Source organism: Punica granatum, chromosome 4 (assembly GCF_007655135.1).
Source record: "Punica granatum isolate Tunisia-2019 chromosome 4, ASM765513v2, whole genome shotgun sequence".
NCBI classification, from domain to species: domain Eukaryota; kingdom Viridiplantae; phylum Streptophyta; class Magnoliopsida; order Myrtales; family Lythraceae; genus Punica; species Punica granatum.
In genome coordinates, this window is record NC_045130.1 from 14,241,038 (window position 1) to 14,262,273 (window position 21,236).

Here is a 21,236-nt window from a genome sequence, read left to right on the forward strand (position 1 = left end):
GAAAAGACAATAAGTTGGATGCTGACTAGGACATGATATGTCCCACACATATAATGTATATTAATACTGTCGGACGACTACCCACGTGATCTGATACGGTTGACAAATTATTGATATATGGACTTTTTGGTGTGCATGTTGGGTTGCGAAATTCACTTGTAGCCCATTTATAATAAGAACGAGTAGATCTAGATGGACAAATCATTATTAAATTAAGGATATCTTGTGATTATTATACAATAATATCAGCGGGTCTCTTCCAAGAAAGGGGTTTGATATAGATGATACTAAGTATTTATGTGTTGTGGGTGGTGGGGGAGAATCCAACCTTTTGTTCATGGAAGATCAGGAGAACAAGTATAACTAGAGATGAGATGGTCAGGGACATTAGGATTGGCTGCTTTATACATTTTCCTATCGGCTAGTTACTGACCAATTGCCTCGTGCCAAATCAAAGTCAAAGTCAAACGCCTAACCTTTTGGCAATCTTAGGTTATCAGATTAAGAGGTGCCCGTGTATCTAACTTAGGTCTCAATCAAAGCAAATATTGGCTTAAGAGATGCCCATATATATCAAATAATCTAACTTGGGTTTCAATTTGTATTAATCAAGACATGACATGATCTTGTCCCTGTGTGATTCAGAATAATCATCACGTTTATGCAGGGTATATATGCCGACACTCATGTATGGTCTCATATGAATTTAATTTAAAATCATTGGCACTCAGACGATCGGTAAACTGCATATATATGAATGGCTTGTGAAGTTAGACTGCGAGCATGGTGTGAGTCGCCAATGGCGAGGATTTGTCTGATTGCGCGTGTGTGTGGGGAGGCGCGGAAGCAGTACGACCGAATCACCCACAAACTTATAGTGAAAAGAATGTATACAGTCGGGGAGGGAGGGAGGGAAGGGAAGGAGATTGGATATATTAATATTGATAGGTACATCAATACACTAAAGTGAAAACTTTTTAACATATGTGTATGTATATTAATTTTTTTCTTTTTATTTCTTGATTAAAGTGAAAACTTATACTAGATGGGAAGGAGGTGTAAAGTGGGGCAATATTATATAAGGCGCCAAACATTTATTCTTGTGGTTGGGGAATCCATTCGTATTAATTTTGGAACTTAATTGGAGGAAGGAGGGGAGCTGGCTAGTTGTGTGCATATATAAGGCTTAGTCCCATCTCATGAGACAAGGCAACCTTTGTCTTTCGACCAAAACCCTTCTCAGGCACCCAAGCCATTCTCTGCAGCAACCTCGAAGCTAGTTCAAACTAGTGGGAGGTTGTGTGCACACTCAAAGCACTTCCCCCTTCAACCATAGAAACCTATTATTAAGGACTAATTTGGTAAGTCGTCGACCGTGATCAAGTATGGCTCGTGGGAAGGTTCAGATGAAGAAGATCGAGAACCCGGTGCACCGCCAGGTCACCTTCTGCAAGCGCCGAGCTGGGCTCCTCAAGAAGGCCAAGGAGCTTTCTGTGCTCTGCGATGCCGACATCGGGGTCCTCATCTTCTCTGCTCACGGCAAAGTCTATGAACTCGCCACCAAAGGGTCCGGCCACTCTCTGTCTCTCCCTCTCAACATGGTCCCATATATACTCTCGTAGATATTCGTGGATCGGATAGACAACTCAACAATACAACTATCTGTTTTGAGCCAGATCTCTCATATATCAATTTTAGATATTATTCTTGCAACCGAACGGTGGGTTTTGTTTATATGATCATTGATCGAAATTTTATGGGACTTAGTCTGTTCTGTCTCATTTTCTCCTAATTTTCTCTTTCTTTGGGAGATGGAATGTTATGATATGTCGAAATTAATTGATTAATTAGGGTTTTTGTGTGTTGATAGGACTATGCAGGGGCTCATCGACCGGTACATGAATTCATCATTGTCCGGCCAAGGGGCGGCTCAGTCGTCATCCAGTGACCATGTTGCCTCCCAACAGAGGGCTCCATCGTCGGTACTCCCCTACATATTTTTCTCGTTGCCTTAATTTAATTTGCTCGAATATTAATTTATTTAATCATTTTTTAATGAACACTGTTATAATTTAGCTCGGACCACTAGACAAGTTGCGAAATTCCCCATCTGCCACTAATAATTATTAGATTATTACTAATTTCCTGCTTATGAGGACACGTACCCGATGAACATATATACAATGGGAAATTACACGTAATGGGCTTATTAGGTCCGTTCATTAGATTCTCCATTTATGTTCTTGTATGTTGTTTTTCTTTTAATAAGCAGCTGGAATTTCACTATTATCATATCATAGCCCTTGTAGCCACTGCCATAAATATATTCTTTAGTATAAATTATAGACCATGTGGAGAATGACATAATATTGGCGTGCAATCATATATATTCCATACGTGTCCTCCATGATGATATGCATGCATTTGCATGCTTCCATTTTTTGCACACTATATGTATGTCTTTGTATATATTTATATGCTAAGCATGGAATCACCTGAGTATGATTTGGCATGCACGTCCATACACATATACACGCACATAATAAATACAACTATCTGAGAAAGGGAGTGTATACAATGGAATACATCGTGGACTAGGTATTAAGAAGTTTCAAATTCGATTCTCGTCAATACCTTTTTTAAAATATTTCTATTTCACTATATTAAGTCCATGGATCTCTTTATTAAAAACAAAATGCAGCCATCTGTTACTAATTTGCCCACAAGAAGAAGATTTCGTGTGATTTGGTTAGCTGAGTGATTTTTCAGAGACACTTCTTTGGTATTTGGAGAAATATCTTCTTTTGCTAGGAAATACAAAGAATTTTATCAATTGATAAACCTTTATTTATAACTAATCACTTCTCGTGTCAGCGGTGAAATGACATCACCTAAAAAGTGTTTTGTCAAGTCAGAGCTTTGTGACATATTAAGTCGTAAGAAGCACCAAAGTAGATTTATCACCATCTAGTTAATTCGTGAATTAGCAGGCTTTGATGAGCGTTAACATGTATTGATGAATATGAATTTTTTTTTTCGGTTACAATAAGAGGCTTATGACCTAATATAAGGAAATGAAAAAGAAATCTAATATGAATTTGTTTTATTTCTTCATTATCTGGTTTTTTTTTGCGTTTTAATCAGGATGCAAAAGATGAAATTAATCTACTGAAGCAAGAGATCGAAGTACTCCAAAAGGGCCTCAGGTAAAACAAGTATTCACTCTTTATAAATAAAATTCAAGTGAACAGAAAGATTCGTCGTAGGACGTATTAGTTCCAACTTGCCGATAAAATGTATAAATACATGTATATAAATATAGCAAGATTAATTAACGTGTTCAATTATACACGCATATGCAGGTACATGTTTGGGGCAGGGGCTGGGGCCATGTCACTTGATGAACTAGATGTTCTTGAGAAACATCTTGAAATTTGGATCTACCATATTCGCTCAACTAAGGTACTATGAAATTATATCTCGTCTCAATTAATGATTGTATCTATCTATATTAATGATTTATCTCCTCATATATATATATATTTGGGTGAATTATCTCTTATATGTATATATATTGGGTAAACATCTCTTATATATTTTTATATACATTGATTTTTCCATTTTCTTATTTATTCTGACAATCTATATATATATATATATATATATTTTTTTTTTTCGTATACAGATGGATATCATGTTTCAAGAAATCCAGCTGTTGAGGAACAAGGTTTACCTTCCTTTTCCCTGACATTTCTATTGAAATTTTCTAATTAAACGAGCTCTTTTCATGCATTAAAAGGGAAAAGAAAAAAAAAACAGAGAGAACGAACTTATCTGAAAAATTTATGTGTTTGAATTTGAAGGAGGGGATACTGAAAGCGGCAAACAAGTACCTCCAGGATAAGGTAAAAAGGAACAAAAAAAAAATGTTATTTCCTAATTATAATAAATAAAATAAAATTGCATTAGTTCAAAATATTAATATTTTTGTTTATTTATTTATTTATTTTTGGTTTTTTTTTTGACGCAGATAGAGGAGAATGCTGCGGCTACTAACTTTCCGCCAATGACCACTAACTATACTAACTATACTTACCCGCTGACTGCTATACAGAACGAATTATTTCAGTATTAGGAAATTATTTTTCCCTATATATATATATATATGATATGATGTTCTATATATATATATATATAGTGGGTTTTAGAGCTCCATTACAAGGAGTGTGCTGATAATTATTATAAGTAATGTTGTCGTTTGTTATAATTGTCTTTGTAGCGAGACAAATTTGATGTTTTCATGGTGATGGTGTTTGTGTGTGTGCTTCCAATAGCAGTATGGCTATTAGCTATAAGAGGTTTGAATAAAGTTACTGAAATTCTGTAAATGCATGCACGCATTTACTGTTATTATCTATTATTTCTATGTTCCAGCTTGTTATATACTTGTCAGTTGTCATATTATGGGAATTTGCTGCTTACAATGTTAATGCAGTTGTTAATTATATAGCTTCAATATATCGGGACAATGATAATTAAGTACGTAATGAGCCAGAAGGATGAGTTACTGACTTCTCCAAAACTCGTCGCTCCTACAGGTTACAAGTCCAAAGAATCGAGAAGATTTTCACAGATCATGAATAAAGAAGTTATTCATAAAGTCAATATATTTTCATTTAGGCATTCAGATTCGCCATCTTTTCTCTTTTGACAATCATAATTGGTTAAGACTAAGTAATACCAAGCGGACAACTCAAGAATTGTCATTAACTTGTATTAACAAGATATGATTATTTTGACCTAACTAATTTTGAGATTCTATTCCGAGTATTTCCAGCTGGAACTGCTAAATTCTTGATTGCTTAGACATAAATGCCCTTGAAAAGCTCCAGATGATTTACATGTACTCTCATCATAGGCAATTAAACACTCTTCTTTTCCCCCAAAACTTTTTTATTCAACGTAGATCCTTATATCTAGAAATTTAATTGGCTCCGATTAATCAGTTTGAATCGGATCGGTCCATTAAAGAGTAAAGTTTTCTCAGTAATATTTTTTTTCCATTCACAAAACTCGAAATCCAAAACCTTATTTAAGAGAAATTAAGCGTTTAATCATGCACCAATCCGCTTTGTTTTTTCCCCAAATTTTTTGATACAAAAATACATATATATGGAAAATATTTAATTATTTATGAGGGGCAAGGTAATAAATGAGATTGCAAATTGCATAATTCTCAACTGTCCCCTGTGCATATGCACGTATATAGTGTGAATGCACTTACTATACTGCCGAGCGGCCATAGGCTGATCAGCCAACCTGTCTCATGCATGCATTGCCAATTGGCTCATTTTCTCTGTGCCACCCCAAAAATAAAATTTGGATATATGAAGGAAATACATTTATTCATTACTGAAGAAAATTGTGTGGTAGTTATGGAGCACAAAACTTCTCATTGGGAAGTCGAAATTCATAAAATATTTATACATATACGCGTATACATTATGATCGCTTCTTGACTGATCTTCCATCTCGAAGAAGTAGGATATTCGATGACTCTATCGTAACATATAGCGGAATAAGAGACAAACAGAGACATGATTAATTGGCGCGTGATCTCGTGTGCAATTAGACATCTTCTTATCAGTTCGTCCCGTCACATAGCATATATAGATAATAAAGGCCAAATAAAATACTTTCTCCTGGAATCGGTTTTCACAATTTTACTACAACATATATGTAACAGAAATTAGGCCCCGCCTTGGCTGGGAGAAAATTTGATGCATGTATTGTCCAAATTTAACAAAAAGGAAATTATGGCAAATATATAGAAAGTTTACTCATTTATCCTCCGAACAATATAATATCTCACAATGTAGAAGAAGGGGCTTAATGTTGTGAGGCAATGAGAATGCGTTTGGATTGAGAGTTGAGTTGAGTTGAGTTTTGGTTTTAATTGGTTTGTAATGATTGTATTGTTGAATTATGAGAAAAAATGTGAAAAAGTAATAAATAATTGAGAGAAAATAATGATTAAATAATGATTGTGTTGTTGAATTGTGAAAAAGTAATAAATAGTTGAGAGAATTTAATATTAAAAAGGGCAAATTACAAAAAAAAATCAAAATTTTGTAAAATGTCTCAGTTTTGTCCTAAATTTTGTTTTGTAACAAAAAAAACCATAAGTTTTCTAAAATGTCTCAAAAATGACCTCCGTTATAACTTCCGTCAATTTTTGCCTACGTGTGACCTACGTGGACTGTTAAAGGGACCCACTAGCCTACGTGTGACCTACGTGGACTGTTAAAGGGACCCACCATCAGCAGCAAAAATTGACGGAAGTTATAACGAAGGTCATTTTTGAAACATTTTAAAAAACTTATGGTTTTTTTGTTACAAAACAAAATTTAGGACAAAATTGAGACATTTTACAAAACTTGGATTTTTTTTTGTAATTTACCCTATTAAAAATTGAATTAAATGGTTAATTTTTTTTTTTAAAAAAAGTAATGATTGTGATGTTGAATTGAAGATAAGTGGAATTGAGTTGAATATTTTTCTGAAAACAAACACACCCTATAGTCGCCGACCTAAAACCATGAGATTTCGAGTTTAATCATCGCCAGTGGGACTTCTATATCTGTTTACTTAGTCTTTGCTATTATGATATACTACACCGTGGCCTTCCCTATTATTGAAAAAATAATTTCTCACAATGTATATATACTATTTACACAAATTGATGTAATTTCAATAATATATATATGTATAGTATTTTAGTGGCATTGTTTATATATATATATATATATAGGGTAAATTATATCGTGCAATATGATTTTTTTACTTTTTTTTCACGAGATATCATAATTTGCATGTTGTATGGTACAATTTACCTATATACTTTTAGGAGAAGTAGAATTACTCGTTTTGAAGACATATAAATTATAATTACTAGCTTTTTCTGAAAACAAACACACCCTATAGTCGCCGACCTAAAACCATGAGATTTCGAGTTTAATCATCGCCAGTGGGACTTCTATGTCTGTTTACTTAGTCTTTGTTATTATGATATACTACACCGTGGCCTTCCCTATTATTGAAAAAATAATTTCTCACAATGTATATATACTATTTACACAAATTGATGTAATTTCAATAAGGGAAAATTACAAAAAAAAAACCCAAGTTTTGTAAAATGTCTCAGTTTTGTCCTAAATTTTGTTTTGTAACAAAAAAAACCATAAGTTTTCTAAAATGTCTCAAAAATAACCTCCGTTATAACTTCCGTCACTTTTTGCCTACGTGTGACCTACATGGACTATTAAAGGGACCCACTAGCCTACGTGTGACCTACATGGACTGTTAAAGGGACCCACCATCAGCAGCAAAAATTGACGGAAGTTATAACGGAGGTCATTTTTGAGACATTTTAGAAAACTTATGGTTTTTTTTGTTACAAAACAAAATTAGGACAAAATTGAGACATTTTACAAAACTTGGGTTTTTTTTTGTAATTTACCTTTTCAATAATATATATATGTATAGTATTTTAGTGGCATTGTTTATATATATATATATCGGGTAAATTATATCGTGCAATATGATTTTTTTACTTTTTTTTTCACGAGATATCATAATTTGCATGTTGTATGGTATAATTTACCTATATACTTTTAGGAGAAGTAGAATTACTCGTTTTGAAGACATATAAATTATAATTACTAGCTTTTTTGCCCATGCGATGCACTGATTATTGTTTAGAGTGATTCTCAGATGGTTTTTTTGAAATTTGGATGTTACAATTGAAATTTTCATTAAATTATATGTATTCTTAAATTTAAACCATTCAAATATTAATGCATATAATAACAAATTCAGAATAATTAAAAATGAATTATAATACGAAATATGGATGAAGAAAATGATATTACTTAGATCACATATTAAATTTTCTTAAATATGAAATTCTAAAAAATTATAATAGATGACCTCCATGTATTTTGTTTAAAAAAAAAAGAGAAGTGCAAATAATCTATTTTTAATAATTTTTAAATAGATTTATCTATTACTATTTCAAAAGTGTTCAAGATTTAAATATACTTATTGCATATAGTAGATTTTTCTTTTAGTTTCGAATTATGTCAAAAAGATTTTTATAAATATTTATTTTAAGAAATTTTATTTTTATAAATAAATTTTGAGATTATATATTTTAAAACAAGAATGTGCTTATATAATAAAATTATTAAAATACTTAATGATTTATATGCATTTACTAATTTATTCTTAATTATGTATACATTTATAATTATTTATTTTTAGACATTTACCTTTATGACCTTATATTATGTACAAAATTACTTTTCTAACTCCATTTATTATAAAGAATACAACTTTATATATATAGATGGATAGACATTAGTACTTTCCTATAATAATTAAATGGAAATTGATTAACAATTACACAAATTAATAAAAAATGCTTAGATATAGATTTACCTTTTGAACCCTACGATATTAGAATTTTTACTTTTATGACCATATTTATTGTTGCGTTGTCAAATTTATATATATATTACAGAGAGAGAGAGAGAGAGAGAGATTGTCTATGAACACACGACACGCAATGCCCATGCCCATCGTTTCCTAATTCCTGTTGACGGCCATGTAGCTAGTTCATGGGTACTTTGACCTTTTTACTACCAAAGGGTCAACTCGTAGAGCAGGCACTCTACGAAAAGGTCAACGCACAGTTTGGGCTGCTGCATGCTACTAATATATCTGTGTTCAACCAGATCTTCATAAGCCACAGTGAGTATCATTATTCTAACCAGATCTTTACTATAGCAAACTTATCTAATACAACGCAAGTTATAGCGCACTAGAATTTGGAGAACATGACCCATCAATGCATCTTGAAATTCCCCACTAGATCACTAGTTATTCCTTCATAGGATGGTCCGAGCATAACTGATACATCGTCGCTCACAGCCTTTCAAGCCACGTTCTAACCCATAAGACCACCAAGAGAGGAAAGGAAGTACTCCATATATGCATCCATCTATATACCAACCAACAGTTAGCTTAAAAGATATATATATATCATGGACCTGCACTGTTTTTTTTCCTCTCCAGTATGCAACCATTTGGTATTCAAAAGTCCTACATGCACCGACTACTCAATTGGCATACTAATTATTAACTCTATCCGTCGTGAATTTTTTTCTATTCACAAGTAGATTCAAATCTAAGACCTTATTTGATATTCGATCCTTTACTAGTAATATGATCCCTATTATCAGCACATAGATTTCCACATTTTAAATTACTGGGAATGTGTACATTGCCGTGTTTGGTACGTTTGAGCAACATTACAAATAATATATTTTTAAAAATATTTATTTTTACAATAAATTAAAAAAATTAGATGAAATTCCTAAAATAACCCTCCCTTAATATTTCTCCCATCTTTCTTCTTCCAAAAAAAACCCCTAGCCCAGTGAACTCAGAAGAAGTGGCAGCAACATCCATAGCCGTTGCCCATGAACCTTTGCCGTAGCCACAAAAGCACAAAGAGGTCTCAAAAGCACAAAGAGGTCTCGAAACAAGCCCTCTCCGGCTTCTCTATGCCTTCCAGGTTGCCCCTAGAGGGCAGCGGGAGTTGGCTGAGGAAGGGTGGCGGCAGCGGAGGTGGCTGAGAAGTGTGTGGAAGAGGAAGGCCAGTTTTGGAATTCAAAAAATAGAAGACTGTCACGTTGGTGGGAATTCACATTCATATTCCTACTTGAACCAACGCATGTTAGTTATACGGGCACTTCTTTTCTAATGGCCGAGTAGAGAGCAGAAGTAAATGCATGCAGTAAAAAAATTCTATCCCAGCAAGCAAACAAAGATCCATCAACATGGGGCATGCAACCCTGCCAGTCACTATGGCAGTGAGTATTTACTGCACTGAAGGCACAGAGCAGATGACTGCATTTACTTACCTCCTAACAACCGTCCCCTTCTCCTCCATCCCCTTTCCTTCAACATATTACTCTAATTTACCCTCTTCATTATATTCACTCACACCTCTCAGTCTCATGAGCTATCAATTCCCTCAAGCCCTTCTCTCCATTCTCCCCCACCACCACTTCTCATAACTCTCGCTCAGTACTCTCCAATGGCGGCCTCCTTCGCGCTGCTGGTGGTATTGGTGGTTGCAGCCTTGACTGGTGAAGCGGCAGGGCAAGTGGTGAACATTACAATCGGGCCTTCTCTCGGCGGCGGAGGAGTCGCTGGGGCTCAGAGGAGCCGGAGGGAATTGGTTCCTGCCATGTTCGTGTTCGGGGACTCCCTCATCGACAACGGGAACAACAACGACCTCCCTTCCCTTGCCAAGGCCAACTACTTCCCCTACGGCATCGACTTCAACGGCGGCCCCACCGGCCGCTTCTCCAATGGCTACACCATGGTTGATGAAATAGGTACACGTACTTCAGCATAAATCCGCCTTCTTTATAATCGAAAAAAGAAAAGAGAAAACATTAAAGTTTTATGCATGCAACGCTTTCCTCTTTAGCCACTCGACCGACTTGCTAGTATTTCGGGAAAAGAACATCTCTCTTTGTCAAGGAGTTTTATAATGTAGCTGTGTCGTGGTGGTCAGAATGCAAATATATATTGACTGTCCATGATCAATCTGACGCCTGCAGCGGAGCTGCTTGGACTTCCCTTGATCCCGGCCTATTCGGAAGCTTCGAGGGAGCAAGTGCTTCATGGAGCGAACTACGCTTCCGCTGCTGCTGGAATCCTCGACATCACCGGCCGAAACTTCGTGAGACCTTTCCTAGTTTCATTTATATTTTGTTCCTTCCTTTTTATTTATTTTTTTCAATCTTTTAAAACTATTAGCTGTCCATGTTAATTATGTTTCCCCCCTTTCCTGTTCTAGCAAAAAGGATATGGATGTCCTCATTGAAGAGAAAGTTGCTAATATTTGAGGGCCAAACAGGGTTATAATTGGTTCCTAAACAAGTTTTCCAAGATTTTTTTAGCTACAATTACTTCAATAATTTATGGTACAATAAGAATGGAGAAAAATACACGTCCTCTTTCTTGTTTCTATATATATAAAGGTAGCGGTTCCTCATCTTTTAGTTAATAAATCCGAGATCAGACCTCATTGTTACATAGGAAGGAAATTACACTTAATGTTACCTCCATTCATAGTGATTGTGGCACTAACTTATTGAGCAACCATCATGTGGTTTCTGATGCAATCATAAATACCGAAGAGAAAGAGAGAAAAAAGGAAAGGGAGGGGGGGTGTGGGTGGGTGGGAGGGAATCACCTCCATTCTACTCTTATTGACAGAATTGAATTCAACCCTCTTGCACTCCCAAGAAATAGCAAAGAGGCATTCAATGGCTTATGGACAAAAATCTAGGAATATAGGATGTGGTGCGCATTGCAGTCCCAACAAGATTGTCTTCTTTTTTTCTTTTTTTTTTCTCCTGGGTTTCAAAGGAGTCCATGGGCTTAGACGATTGACTGCGTTTGCTTGATATTTGCTAAGGAAATTAATATTACTGACCTTTGGTCCTTCAACTGCCTGGTGATCGTCAGGTGGGACGCATTCCGTTCAATGAGCAGATAAGGAACTTCCAGAACACGTTGGATCAAATCACCGGTAATCTCAGGGCAGACGACATGGCCAATTCAATTGCGAGGTGCATATTCTTCGTGGGAATGGGGAGCAATGACTACCTGAATAACTACCTCATGCCTAACTACAATACCCGGAATCAGTACAATGGCCAGCAGTTTGCCGACCTCTTAGTGCAGCAGTACACACGACAGCTCACTGTAAGATTGATCATCACCGTCCAATGAGTACCGCCGAGCTGGAGTTCCGAATATGGGCTAGCCACATATTACATATAGCTTCGCTGGGTTTGACACCAACTAACTGTCTCGTATGTCAATAATGCAGACTTTGTACAACCTCGGGGCGAGGAAGTTCGTGCTCGCAGGAATAGGGCTGATGGGCTGCATTCCTAGCATCTTGGCGCAGAGCACCAATGGCCGGTGCTCGGACGAAGTGAACCGGCTTGTCCAGCCCTTTAACGCTAATGTTAAGATGATGATGAGCAACCTGAACACCAATCTTCCTGGTGCTCGAATCATATACATAGACATTGCCCATATGTTTGAGGATCTTCTCGTGAATGCCAGATCTTATGGTACGTACATAACATGCTTAACGCGTGTTACAAAGACAAGCCTTGACAACAACTTCCATATTTTCCTTTTTATTTATCTTCGCCAAGTGATCTGCCGTTGAGATTAAATGCAGGATTCAGTGTGGCGAATAGAGGTTGCTGTGGCATTGGGAGGAACAGAGGGCAGATCACTTGCCTGCCATTCCAAACACCATGCCCGAACAGGGATCAGTACGTGTTCTGGGATGCATTCCACCCGACTGAAGCCGTGAACATTCTTATGGGGAGGAAGGCTTTCAATGGAGATACCAGCGTTGTTTATCCCATGAACATCGAACAGCTCGCCAATCTCTAAGTCTTTGCATGCTACAATTACAATACTTTAGTGAATCTCTGATTGTCGGTGTCCCATTGTCGTGATTTCCATTAAAATCGGACTCTGTTTAACATATGAAGCTTCATTTTGGTTAGTTTTGTTCTCATGATACTCGTCTGTCTCTTCCGGTTAGTTTTTGGCTGAATATATGTTTGTTGATCGGCTAACTGGACTGAATTAAAGAGTTCAAAACGACGAATTAAGCATTGTAAGAACGTGCATGAGTTGACTTGGGTATGAAGAAACAAACATCAGATTCTTCTTTTGGCTAGAGCAAACATCGGTTTTGAATAGAAAGATAGAAGAAGATATTAATTTCTTGAACCGTTATGTTACTTTATTCAGAACAAGCAAGTGGCAATTACTGTTTCACCGGTCTAGAGAAAGGGAAAAATCCGAAGGCAGGCCATCGAAGTTACAAGGAGCTGGAGCTGGGCAACCAAACGAATGAAACATTCGAATCAATCGAGCAAGCGCTACATTATAAGGAGGCCAGCTGTTGGATATTGATGGGATAAGTGTACGTTTTGGAACTGTAGGAAGTCTTCGCAAACATTATATTGGCTGCCTCGGTAGGATGAAAGGCATCCCAGAACAGGTACTTAGTGCGATCTTCGCAAGGCTGTTGAAGAGGAAGACAAGTTATCTGCCCGTTGTTCCTTCCCACTCCGCAGCATCCCTTGTCTATCACTTCAAACCCTGTATTTAGTCATATACGTAAATTTCGATGCAAGTAATGGCTAAATTTTTAAGTACACAGCAATGAGAAGGCAATATACCATAAGATGCTCCGTTCTGGTAGAGATCTTTGGAGCTTGTGTATGAGTCTAAATAGACAAACTTAGCTTCAGGCAGTATCCGACCTTTATTAAAAGAGCTAACCAACTTCCTAAGCTCGGTATTGAAGAGGACAACTGCATCGTTTATCTTTTCATTGCACCGGCTACTGTTGCCGTTGTACCGTGCAAGCTGATAAGGTATGCATCCGATAGGGCCGACTGCTGAAACAATCACCTTTCGTGCACCGTAGTTGTACATTTGCTGCATATATAACGAGGTCAAATTAGGATCATTTTGTAAGATGATGACTAGTATATAGAGAGTAAAAAGAACAGCAGATCTACAGTGAGCTGGCGTGTGTAATCCTTCAGGAGGGCAGCAGCGTAAGCTTTGGCCGTGAAATCCGAGCTTGTGGTGTAGAAGTTAGGCATGAAGTAGTTGTTGAGATAGTCGTTGCTTCCCAGTCCAGCGTAGAATATGCACCTGCTCAAGTAGCTGTGTAGTGTTGCATTGTCTCCTCGAAAGTACCTCCTCATTTGAAGCACCACATCCCCGAAGTTTTCCACCTGCTGGTTCATCGATGTGTGGCCTCCCTGCATTTCAGATGAGATTGCACAACACGGCTAGTATGATCAGAATGACTGATTCATAAGACCGCAGTTTAACATATTCATAACTCGACTTGTCCTGTGTAGGTTCTGGAACTATGTGGCGGATACACAGATAAGCTCAGATGGGAGGGCAAAGTACCAGATTGTTTCCAGTTTCGTCTCGGATCCCAGAAGCTCCCGATGCGAAATTGACCCCCCGCAATAATGCTGAACCCCTCGTTCTTGCATAGGGTGGGATATAATTCGGAAAGCCCAGAAGTTGAGCTGCAAAACAGGTTTAGTCAATAAACGCGCATTTTGCAATTATAGACTGATAGATTATGAGTTTTAATATTTTACCAAGAGCATCGACGTAGGTCCGACCATTGGTGAACCGGCCGGTTGCTCCCAATGGGAAGTCGATCCCATAAGGCCTGTAGTTCGCCCGGGCGAGAGTCAGCATCCTATTGTTGTTCCCGTTGTCCACCAAGGAATCCCCGAATATGAAGAAACAAGGAACCTGAGGCTGCTGCGGCTGCGAGCAACCTCTAGCAGTGAAGCACAGCAGCAGCTGCAGCAGGACAGACAACCGGAAAACAACCGCCATTTCGTCTCCTGATTGAACTGCTTGTGCTTGCCCTTCTTTATGTATTCCTGGCCTATTTATTGTTGTACCCGGCAACCAAATGCTCAGCTATTTATAGTGTACTCGGGATGTATAGGCAATAAATGCAGCCTCAAAGAAGAGGCATCCATCATCTCTTATCATCAGATGATTGTGAGAGTGAGATGAGTGGAAGAACCAATAGTTGCCCCTTTTGCAGTTGGGGATCATGTGGTTTGCATGGTACAGAAAGTGGCGGTGATGAGACAAACTTCTTGTGATTCTCTGGGCAAATTCAATTTGAAGGTTTTGATCCCTTCCATTTGCTCCTCTGCTGGAAAGAGTGTGCAGAAGCCATAGAAGACAAGACCGGTAAATCCCCATTGTCTGTTATGGCATTGAATGGCAAAACAGACAATTCACACTAGTGTGGAGGAGTGACAGAGCATGTTCTTGAAAACATGTCCCAGACAAAAGTGAATCTTGTTAGTAAATTTGATGCTGAATTAGCGGATGGAACCAAGAAATCTAAGCCAACCAATGCTGATAAAAATCTCCCATAAGATGCAATTATTGGTCCGGTTTCTTGAATCAGGATTGGAGTCTGAAGACGCCCTGTGACAGTGAAGTCCAGTCATGGCAAGGCAAAAGACAAAGAGGGTCTTCGTTCGGGCACTCTCATGGGCGCCTTCCAAGAATTGGACTATCCACAGAAACGAAAAGAAACAGACGGAGTTCATGGCGTTCTTGAGCTGAAAAGAGCTACAGAGCGAGCATGAGATGAGATGGGAGCTGCTCAGAATCACAACCTCGGACATCCCTTCTCTCTCTACCCTTCATATCTTCCATGCCCATCTCGTCCTCAGAGGTTTTCCTTCCAATATTCTCTCTCTGCAGTGTTCCAGGATTGAGTTGGGTCAATACCCATTACTGAGATGGGTCTGATTCTTCGTTTTCCCTTTGCCAGGTTCTCTCTGAAGTCTCTGTTCAGGAACCAGAGATCCGTCAAGAAGCAGATAAGAAATCTTGCTGGGGTATGTTTTTACAAAGCGCGGGTCTTTCTATTTGCGTTTCAGCATCAGTTGCTCGTGAATGACCGAATGGGGTGTCGATTCTGTTGTGGCGTTTCTTAAGAATATCTCTTTCTCCTTCCTTTGATGATAGAGATGGAGTTTCCATGTGAAAGAAATGCTGAAGGCTGGAGAGTTGAGCAGAGATGCCCTAGTTCATGTGGTCAAAGAGTAAACTCTGCTCCTATCAATGGCTTGTTTTCATTGAAAGAAACGATTGATTGATATATGAATGTTCATCGGTATGTTTGTACACGAAGCTTCTGAATGTTGTCGGTAGTTGAGCCAAATAAAGTATGCCTTGTTTTTTTTCTTGAAGATGTAGATAGAAATATCTGCAGAGTTAGTAATATCTGGCTTTAGTTTGGATTCCTTGATTATTTCAGAGGAGATCAATGTTTTTTTTATTTTCAAGGGTAATACCAACTAAGCTGTTACATTCGTTTGGCAGGGGTGAAACATTATCTTCCATATCAAAGCAATATGGAGTACCTATCTATATGATAGCAACTATTAATAGAGATATAGTTGATCTCGATGTTGTTTATGAGGGACAGCACCTAAGAATTCCCGCTCACCATCGTTACACCCAGAAGGTCAGTAGTTACCAGGATGCAGTTTCTGTTGTTCCCTCAATCAGGAGAATAATCAGTGATTCTTCATTTTCCAGCACAATATTTATATGGGAAGCTCTTGTTTGTCCTTATGATTTGCTAGTCTTCTTTCTCCATCTTTCTATATCAATAACCTGTAGGCAAAACCTGTTCAACTTTCACCTTTGCATATTGCTTATTTTATGGATTATTTTGGTCTCATCTCTGAATTCTGCCACTTTGAATATGAAATGTCGTTGTTCAGTCAAAATGAATTTTTCCATTTGACGCTCAAAAACTGCATGCCTCATGGGAGAGAAAGAGGGAGAGAGAGAGAGAGAGCAGAAATGTTGCTTGGCTCATGGTTTTTCATAATTGAATGATTGGTTTTGAATGTTCTTGATTTCCTCTGTCAAGCTAACATTGCTCTCTGCATATTGTCATCATCCATTATTTGTACTACAACTTACTCCTGCGCTGATCCATGTCAGACAGAGAGAAGTAGTTTGCTCAACTTCACTCTCAATCCACAGCAAATACATAAGCGGGCAATGAATACCATAAATGGACTTTCATTGCAGCAGCAGAACTTCACCTTGCTGATCCCCCAAAAGTTACCACATGTAAGTTCAAGAAACACCACCCAAAAAAAATAAAAATTGTGTGAAGGAAAAAACCATTTCATTTGTGCAGTTATTTTTCTGTAGAGTAGCACCAAATTATTATTGTTTCGGGAGCTTTGCGATGCCAGTTTAGTGACCTATTCATGCTTATCATTTCATTTTATCAGGCTAAAGCCACTGGTTATTTTCTAGTTCTGGTCCCTCTTATAGCATTTTGCATCAGATGCGTAATTGGCGTCTTTTGCACTAAAACCACTGGACCCTCCTTGAAAAATCACCATGATGCCCACGAACCAGAACAACACCATGATGGCCCTTCTAGGAGTATGAGATGGAAATCTGCACTTCTCGAACCTAAGGAACCTGATACTGTGGACATTGAGTCAGCAACAGACTTCAATGTAAGCCCTACCTATGCTTCTACGGTTTGCTGTAGTGTATATATTTGCATGGAAAAGAGATGAAGTTGTCTGACTGGTCTTTCAAACATTTTCCTTCAGAACTCTGCAGAAGATAACCAGACCGAGGTTTCTTTTGAGGATATTTCTGGTGGGTACAGGAAACTTGAAATGGATTATCAGAAGTTCCTATCCGAATGTGGAATTACCGATTGCGGGTATTGGCGAGGAGGCTCACCACCTGAATGAACAAAGCATTTGATGTTTCCATTTTTCCCTTTTTTCACTTACAGGGTGCTCTAGAGAATAGAACATTATACTTCTAGCAAGTTGTGTGATAGAGATGCTTTAGTTATTTCACGTCAATTGATATCTGTGACATTGTACATCAAAGCTGTGTAGAAAAACCTCAAATTTGTTTTTGTTTATAGTTTTGGTTGCACCCTGAATTTGTGGGAGTTTGCCTATCAGAGTAGTGAGATTGGACTCGACAAACTCGGTAAATATCCTCATCGGAACGATCATGGATATGCCACTTAATTGTCCTTGGTCTTTCTTTGAACTTGAAGCCAATTAGGCCTACTAAATCATCGCAAAATGATGATAAAAGCATAGGCGCTTTCAGATAGTTAATGGATGCGACGTTAACACATTTTAGTCAGTTATTAGGATCTGTATTTGTTGTTTCAATTAGTTTTGAGGATCCTGAATTTCATCTGTCTCGAGACAGTCGTTTCGGGTACTCCACTCAAGGATATGCTTCAGGAGCAGAAGGTCCAGAAAATCTCATCCTTTTCGATATCCAGCAGCAATGGCACCAAAAGACACACATTAAGATCAAAGTAAACTCAAAGTACTCAGATGAGGTATCTCAAAAACAAATTGATATGATTCTCATGAAAATGGAAAATTTAAACTACTTGATTTTCTGCCACATATGCTGAGAGTTCAACGCACACGACGGGCTTTCTCTTCCTGACCTAATCCAAGTGATTTCTGTGCATTGGCAATGCCTTCAGGATCTGTCAGCAAAGAAAGCAGATCAGTTTGTTAAGAGGTGCAAGGTTCTGTCGTTAAATACACACACGACAGCGATTTCCAAGGACAAAATGCCAGTAAGATTACCTTCCACACTAATAAGAAATTTCAGGAACAAATACTCACCGAAGAACTGTGTAAAGATGCGAGTGAAGAAGCTCAGGTTTCGCGACACGTTGTAGGCCATTGCAGGCGGGAGAGGTTTCACAATGGTGTCAATGCTAAATACCCGTTGAAGAAACTGCAGGTGCATTAAGCAAACGAGTAAATACATTGAAATAAATTAAACCACAGCTTTTGCAGAAAAATTTCGATTGAAATCCCCTGCTTCAGCAGACATTTCCCCACTATTCCCGGGCCGATGTACAAGTGATACAAGTCAAATTAAACAGCCTGAACAGCTGAGCAGCAGTATCAAGCAAGTTCTTTCGACAGCAAAGCGCTCAAAGTGGAACGACAATGCCCTGATCTGAAAGCCAAGGGATGCTCTCGATTATTAACAAGATCAATAAACCCGAGCAACTATTCCTACGACATTCCTAATAGTAAAAGTACTCTCTTAAGAGGTGGATAAATATTTTTTACATCAAAAAAATATACCTTCAACTCCGGAACCAGCAATAGAGAGTGCACCCGGCAAAATGTTACGAAAGTTAACCATTCTCAGATCAATAACAACCAGAGTAATGCGGATCGATCAGAATACGAATCACAGCACCAATTCCTTTGTTCACTACATGTTTGCTTTCCCTAAAAAACTGTAGCTTTGGTGCATTACTTTCACTAGCTATGCATTCCAACTTATCGACAGAGTTAGGCAGGCCGACATTGTCAAACCAATATTCCATCGAACACATGGCAACAAACCACTGCATCACCCCAATTATGGAACAGTACTACTTCAACAGGCACCGCGAATGATACAGGACATGGAAGCGGTTCCAGAAATTAATGGAGCACCACATGAATTCCCTTCCAAGCCCCACCACTCGATATCCTAACACCGGAAAAACCAGACAAAGGTGTGCATACACTTCGCTCAGCAGTTAATGATTAGACAAATGAGGAATTCGAGGTGAAGCACGAGTGTTAGCGAGAACGCTCGGAATTGGAGAATTGCGGGGAGAGTTGGAGAAGGTTACGAACCTTGTAGTTGCGCTGGAAGCTGTACCGGAGCTCAGGGTCGAGGGCGTACTCGTCTTCATCGTCGTCGGAGGAGGATTTATTGGTCTTCTTCCCAGGGACGTGCATAGTAGGGGTCTGACCCGGCTGGCTCGTCACCTTGAGCTTCGCGTCCCGGAATTTCTCCGACTGGTCATCTTCTCCCCGCCACGGCGCCGACGACAGTAGCTCCTTCTTCGGCTTCGTCATCCCTTGCCTGCTTCACTTGTTTCGCCGTCTTCTTCTTCTCTGATCCTTCGTTATCTATCTGATAGATAGACTATCGTCCGCGGGCGGCCATTTCCCTGCCTGTTTGGTTGCTAGGATTTCCCTATTCCTTCGGCGAACGCGCGGGTGTTTGGACATGGGCTATTGGGCTTGGGCTTTCAGGATCGGCCCACTATCCTGATGCGAACTTTTCAAAGCGATCCCACAATTTGTGGATATTTACAGTTAAACCCTTACTAGTTTAGCAAGGTTTCAAAGCCATCCCTTTTGATTTGACCGTGTTTTTGTGAATCGAATTCCTTGTTTAATGAATCGAGATTCGGAATCAAATTGAACCGTATGGTCTAACAAAAGTATGAAGATGTTCAGGTCCAGGGAGAAGAGTTCGAACGACGGTATCTGGCTATGCATTGAAAACTTAGGTCGACCACGAACCCTTTGCTGGTCCGACCGTTCGATCCATGAACGTATCTAATAAAGACTTATTCAGTATTCGTTATTTAAGACTCTCGGTTGCGTTAATGTGCCAATTAGTGGCTCAATCAAAGGCATGCTATCATTAGTTTGGTCTCAATCTCGTCCCACGATCACGGGATTGGAGACCTTTATTTGGACCTTGTCTTTTGGCCGGAGAATATTACCTCACTTTCCTTGTTTTTCTCCATGGAGTCAAAAAGTATGTCGAAGAAAAAAAAAACTTCCCCTTGCTAAAGGAAATAAAACTTTCTTACTAATTCATTTCCAAAAGAAAAAGGAAAAGAAATTGCCAAAAACCATTTTTGACATCAAGAATGATTTGAGATTCACGCATTCTTTTGCACGAGAAATTAGAAAAGATATGATATGAGATGGGGTAGTCCATCTCGATGCAGGAGGTTTACTTAGCCAACATTAAGATCCGAATAATTCATTCTATCATGTCTTGGTTACCCCGTGCCAAGAGATCACTTGTCTTTTATTGTCAACTATACCTAACAATTGCGTCTTGTAAAAAATATAATATAAATTCACCAACAAAAGTATTGGTTGAGTGATACGCAGTTCACCCTCGTAAGGAGGAGAACACAAGTTCGAATCCCGGAAAGTGCACTTATTGGGAGGAAAAATAACCTTTAATGTTCGATCTCCCATCTGAGTTAGTCAGATCTTATTGGGTTTTGAATACCAGGGTACACACCGAAAAAAAAAATATAATACAAATTCCAGCTGAAATGCCATTATTATTAAAAATAAAAAAGCGAAAGCTAAGAGGTCTAAAAGGGGGACGTCCTAGATGGAGCCGATTAGGTTCAAATGAAGGATCAAAATGTATAATAATAACAATGATAACAAATAATATAAGTCGACATGAAATGGTTACATTAAAATATGTAACAACATTGCACCCACTACTTAAGCAGGTGGACACAATGATTTTAAAGTCTCTATCTATTTGTTCTTCTTTTTTTTTTAATAAGGACTTCAATCTCACTTTAACTCACATTCTTCCCAACACATCATTGACTTAGCCTCTCTGACAATTATTAAAACCTCAATCTGAAATTCCTTCCAATATGCCTCGTTCGGGGCTAA

At 38.3% G+C, this 21,236-nt stretch overlaps 5 protein-coding genes across 6 annotated transcripts; 3 read left to right on the forward strand and 2 right to left on the reverse strand.

Annotated features, from left to right (window-relative positions):
* Positions 1-1,184: 1,184 nt before the first annotated feature.
* On the forward strand, positions 1,185-4,441 carry LOC116203805 (agamous-like MADS-box protein AGL12). The gene is made up of 7 exons (XM_031535741.1): positions 1,185-1,567; positions 1,871-1,982; positions 3,145-3,206; positions 3,363-3,462; positions 3,686-3,727; positions 3,864-3,905; positions 4,031-4,441. Exons 1-7 carry the CDS (start codon positions 1,386-1,388, stop codon positions 4,133-4,135), a joined length of 645 nt encoding a protein of 214 aa, XP_031391601.1. The 5' UTR covers positions 1,185-1,385; the 3' UTR covers positions 4,136-4,441.
* A 5,587-nt stretch (positions 4,442-10,028) lies between these two features.
* On the forward strand, positions 10,029-12,690 carry LOC116203800 (GDSL esterase/lipase At1g71691-like). The gene is made up of 5 exons (XM_031535735.1): positions 10,029-10,466; positions 10,695-10,816; positions 11,608-11,847; positions 11,975-12,224; positions 12,338-12,690. Exons 1-5 carry the CDS (start codon positions 10,163-10,165, stop codon positions 12,556-12,558), a joined length of 1,137 nt encoding a protein of 378 aa, XP_031391595.1. The 5' UTR covers positions 10,029-10,162; the 3' UTR covers positions 12,559-12,690.
* Positions 12,691-12,894: 204 nt separating this feature from the next.
* LOC116203801 (GDSL esterase/lipase At1g33811) lies at positions 12,895-15,097 on the reverse strand. 2 transcript variants are annotated; one of them, XM_031535737.1, is made up of 5 exons: positions 14,310-15,097; positions 14,110-14,234; positions 13,704-13,952; positions 13,443-13,620; positions 12,895-13,278 (listed from the first exon to the last, which is right to left on the reverse strand). In XM_031535737.1, the coding sequence occupies exons 1-5, from the start codon at positions 14,554-14,556 to the stop codon at positions 13,061-13,063; spliced, it is 1,017 nt and encodes a 338-aa protein (XP_031391597.1). In that variant the 5' UTR covers positions 14,557-15,097; the 3' UTR covers positions 12,895-13,060. The 2 variants fall into 2 exon arrangements, with proteins under 2 accessions (XP_031391597.1, XP_031391596.1); XM_031535736.1 differs by having other exon boundaries at positions 13,359-13,620; positions 14,310-15,094.
* A 49-nt stretch (positions 15,098-15,146) lies between these two features.
* Positions 15,147-17,686, forward strand: LOC116203804. Its single transcript, XM_031535740.1, has 7 exons — positions 15,147-15,421; positions 15,521-15,587; positions 15,718-15,794; positions 16,075-16,219; positions 16,708-16,839; positions 17,007-17,240; positions 17,340-17,686. Exons 1-7 carry the CDS (start codon positions 15,339-15,341, stop codon positions 17,484-17,486), a joined length of 885 nt encoding a protein of 294 aa, XP_031391600.1. The 5' UTR covers positions 15,147-15,338; the 3' UTR covers positions 17,487-17,686.
* Positions 17,687-18,012: 326 nt separating this feature from the next.
* On the reverse strand, positions 18,013-19,742 carry LOC116203806. The gene is made up of 3 exons (XM_031535742.1): positions 19,422-19,742; positions 18,402-18,516; positions 18,013-18,259 (listed from the first exon to the last, which is right to left on the reverse strand). The coding sequence occupies exons 1-3, from the start codon at positions 19,644-19,646 to the stop codon at positions 18,186-18,188; spliced, it is 414 nt and encodes a 137-aa protein (XP_031391602.1). The 5' UTR covers positions 19,647-19,742; the 3' UTR covers positions 18,013-18,185.
* Positions 19,743-21,236: the final 1,494 nt, after the last annotated feature.

Coding starts and splice junctions, on each gene's coding strand:
- LOC116203805 (XM_031535741.1), top strand. CDS start 1,386: ATGGCTCGTGGGAAGGTTCAGATGAAGAAGATCGAGAACCCGGTGCAC. Junction 3,463..3,685: donor ACCATATTCGCTCAACTAAG/GTACTATGAAAT, acceptor TTTCGTATACAG/ATGGATATCATGTTTCAAGA. Junction 3,906..4,030: donor ACAAGTACCTCCAGGATAAG/GTAAAAAGGAAC, acceptor TTTTTGACGCAG/ATAGAGGAGAATGCTGCGGC.
- LOC116203806 (XM_031535742.1), bottom strand. CDS start 19,646: ATGACGAAGCCGAAGAAGGAGCTACTGTCGTCGGCGCCGTGGCGGGGA. Junction 18,517..19,421: donor GCTTCCAGCGCAACTACAAG/GTTCGTAACCTT, acceptor ATGCACCTGCAG/TTTCTTCAACGGGTATTTAG. Junction 18,260..18,401: donor CATCTTTACACAGTTCTTCG/GTGAGTATTTGT, acceptor CTTTGCTGACAG/ATCCTGAAGGCATTGCCAAT.
- LOC116203800 (XM_031535735.1), top strand. CDS start 10,163: ATGGCGGCCTCCTTCGCGCTGCTGGTGGTATTGGTGGTTGCAGCCTTG. Junction 10,467..10,694: donor CACCATGGTTGATGAAATAG/GTACACGTACTT, acceptor TGACGCCTGCAG/CGGAGCTGCTTGGACTTCCC. Junction 12,225..12,337: donor CGTGAATGCCAGATCTTATG/GTACGTACATAA, acceptor GATTAAATGCAG/GATTCAGTGTGGCGAATAGA.
- LOC116203801 (XM_031535736.1), bottom strand. CDS start 14,556: ATGGCGGTTGTTTTCCGGTTGTCTGTCCTGCTGCAGCTGCTGCTGTGC. Junction 14,235..14,309: donor GACCTACGTCGATGCTCTTG/GTAAAATATTAA, acceptor CCTGTTTTGCAG/CTCAACTTCTGGGCTTTCCG. Junction 13,621..13,703: donor ATTACACACGCCAGCTCACT/GTAGATCTGCTG, acceptor TTATATATGCAG/CAAATGTACAACTACGGTGC.
- LOC116203804 (XM_031535740.1), top strand. CDS start 15,339: ATGGGAGCTGCTCAGAATCACAACCTCGGACATCCCTTCTCTCTCTAC. Junction 15,588..15,717: donor AGATAAGAAATCTTGCTGGG/GTATGTTTTTAC, acceptor CTTTGATGATAG/AGATGGAGTTTCCATGTGAA. Junction 16,840..17,006: donor TCCCCCAAAAGTTACCACAT/GTAAGTTCAAGA, acceptor TCATTTTATCAG/GCTAAAGCCACTGGTTATTT.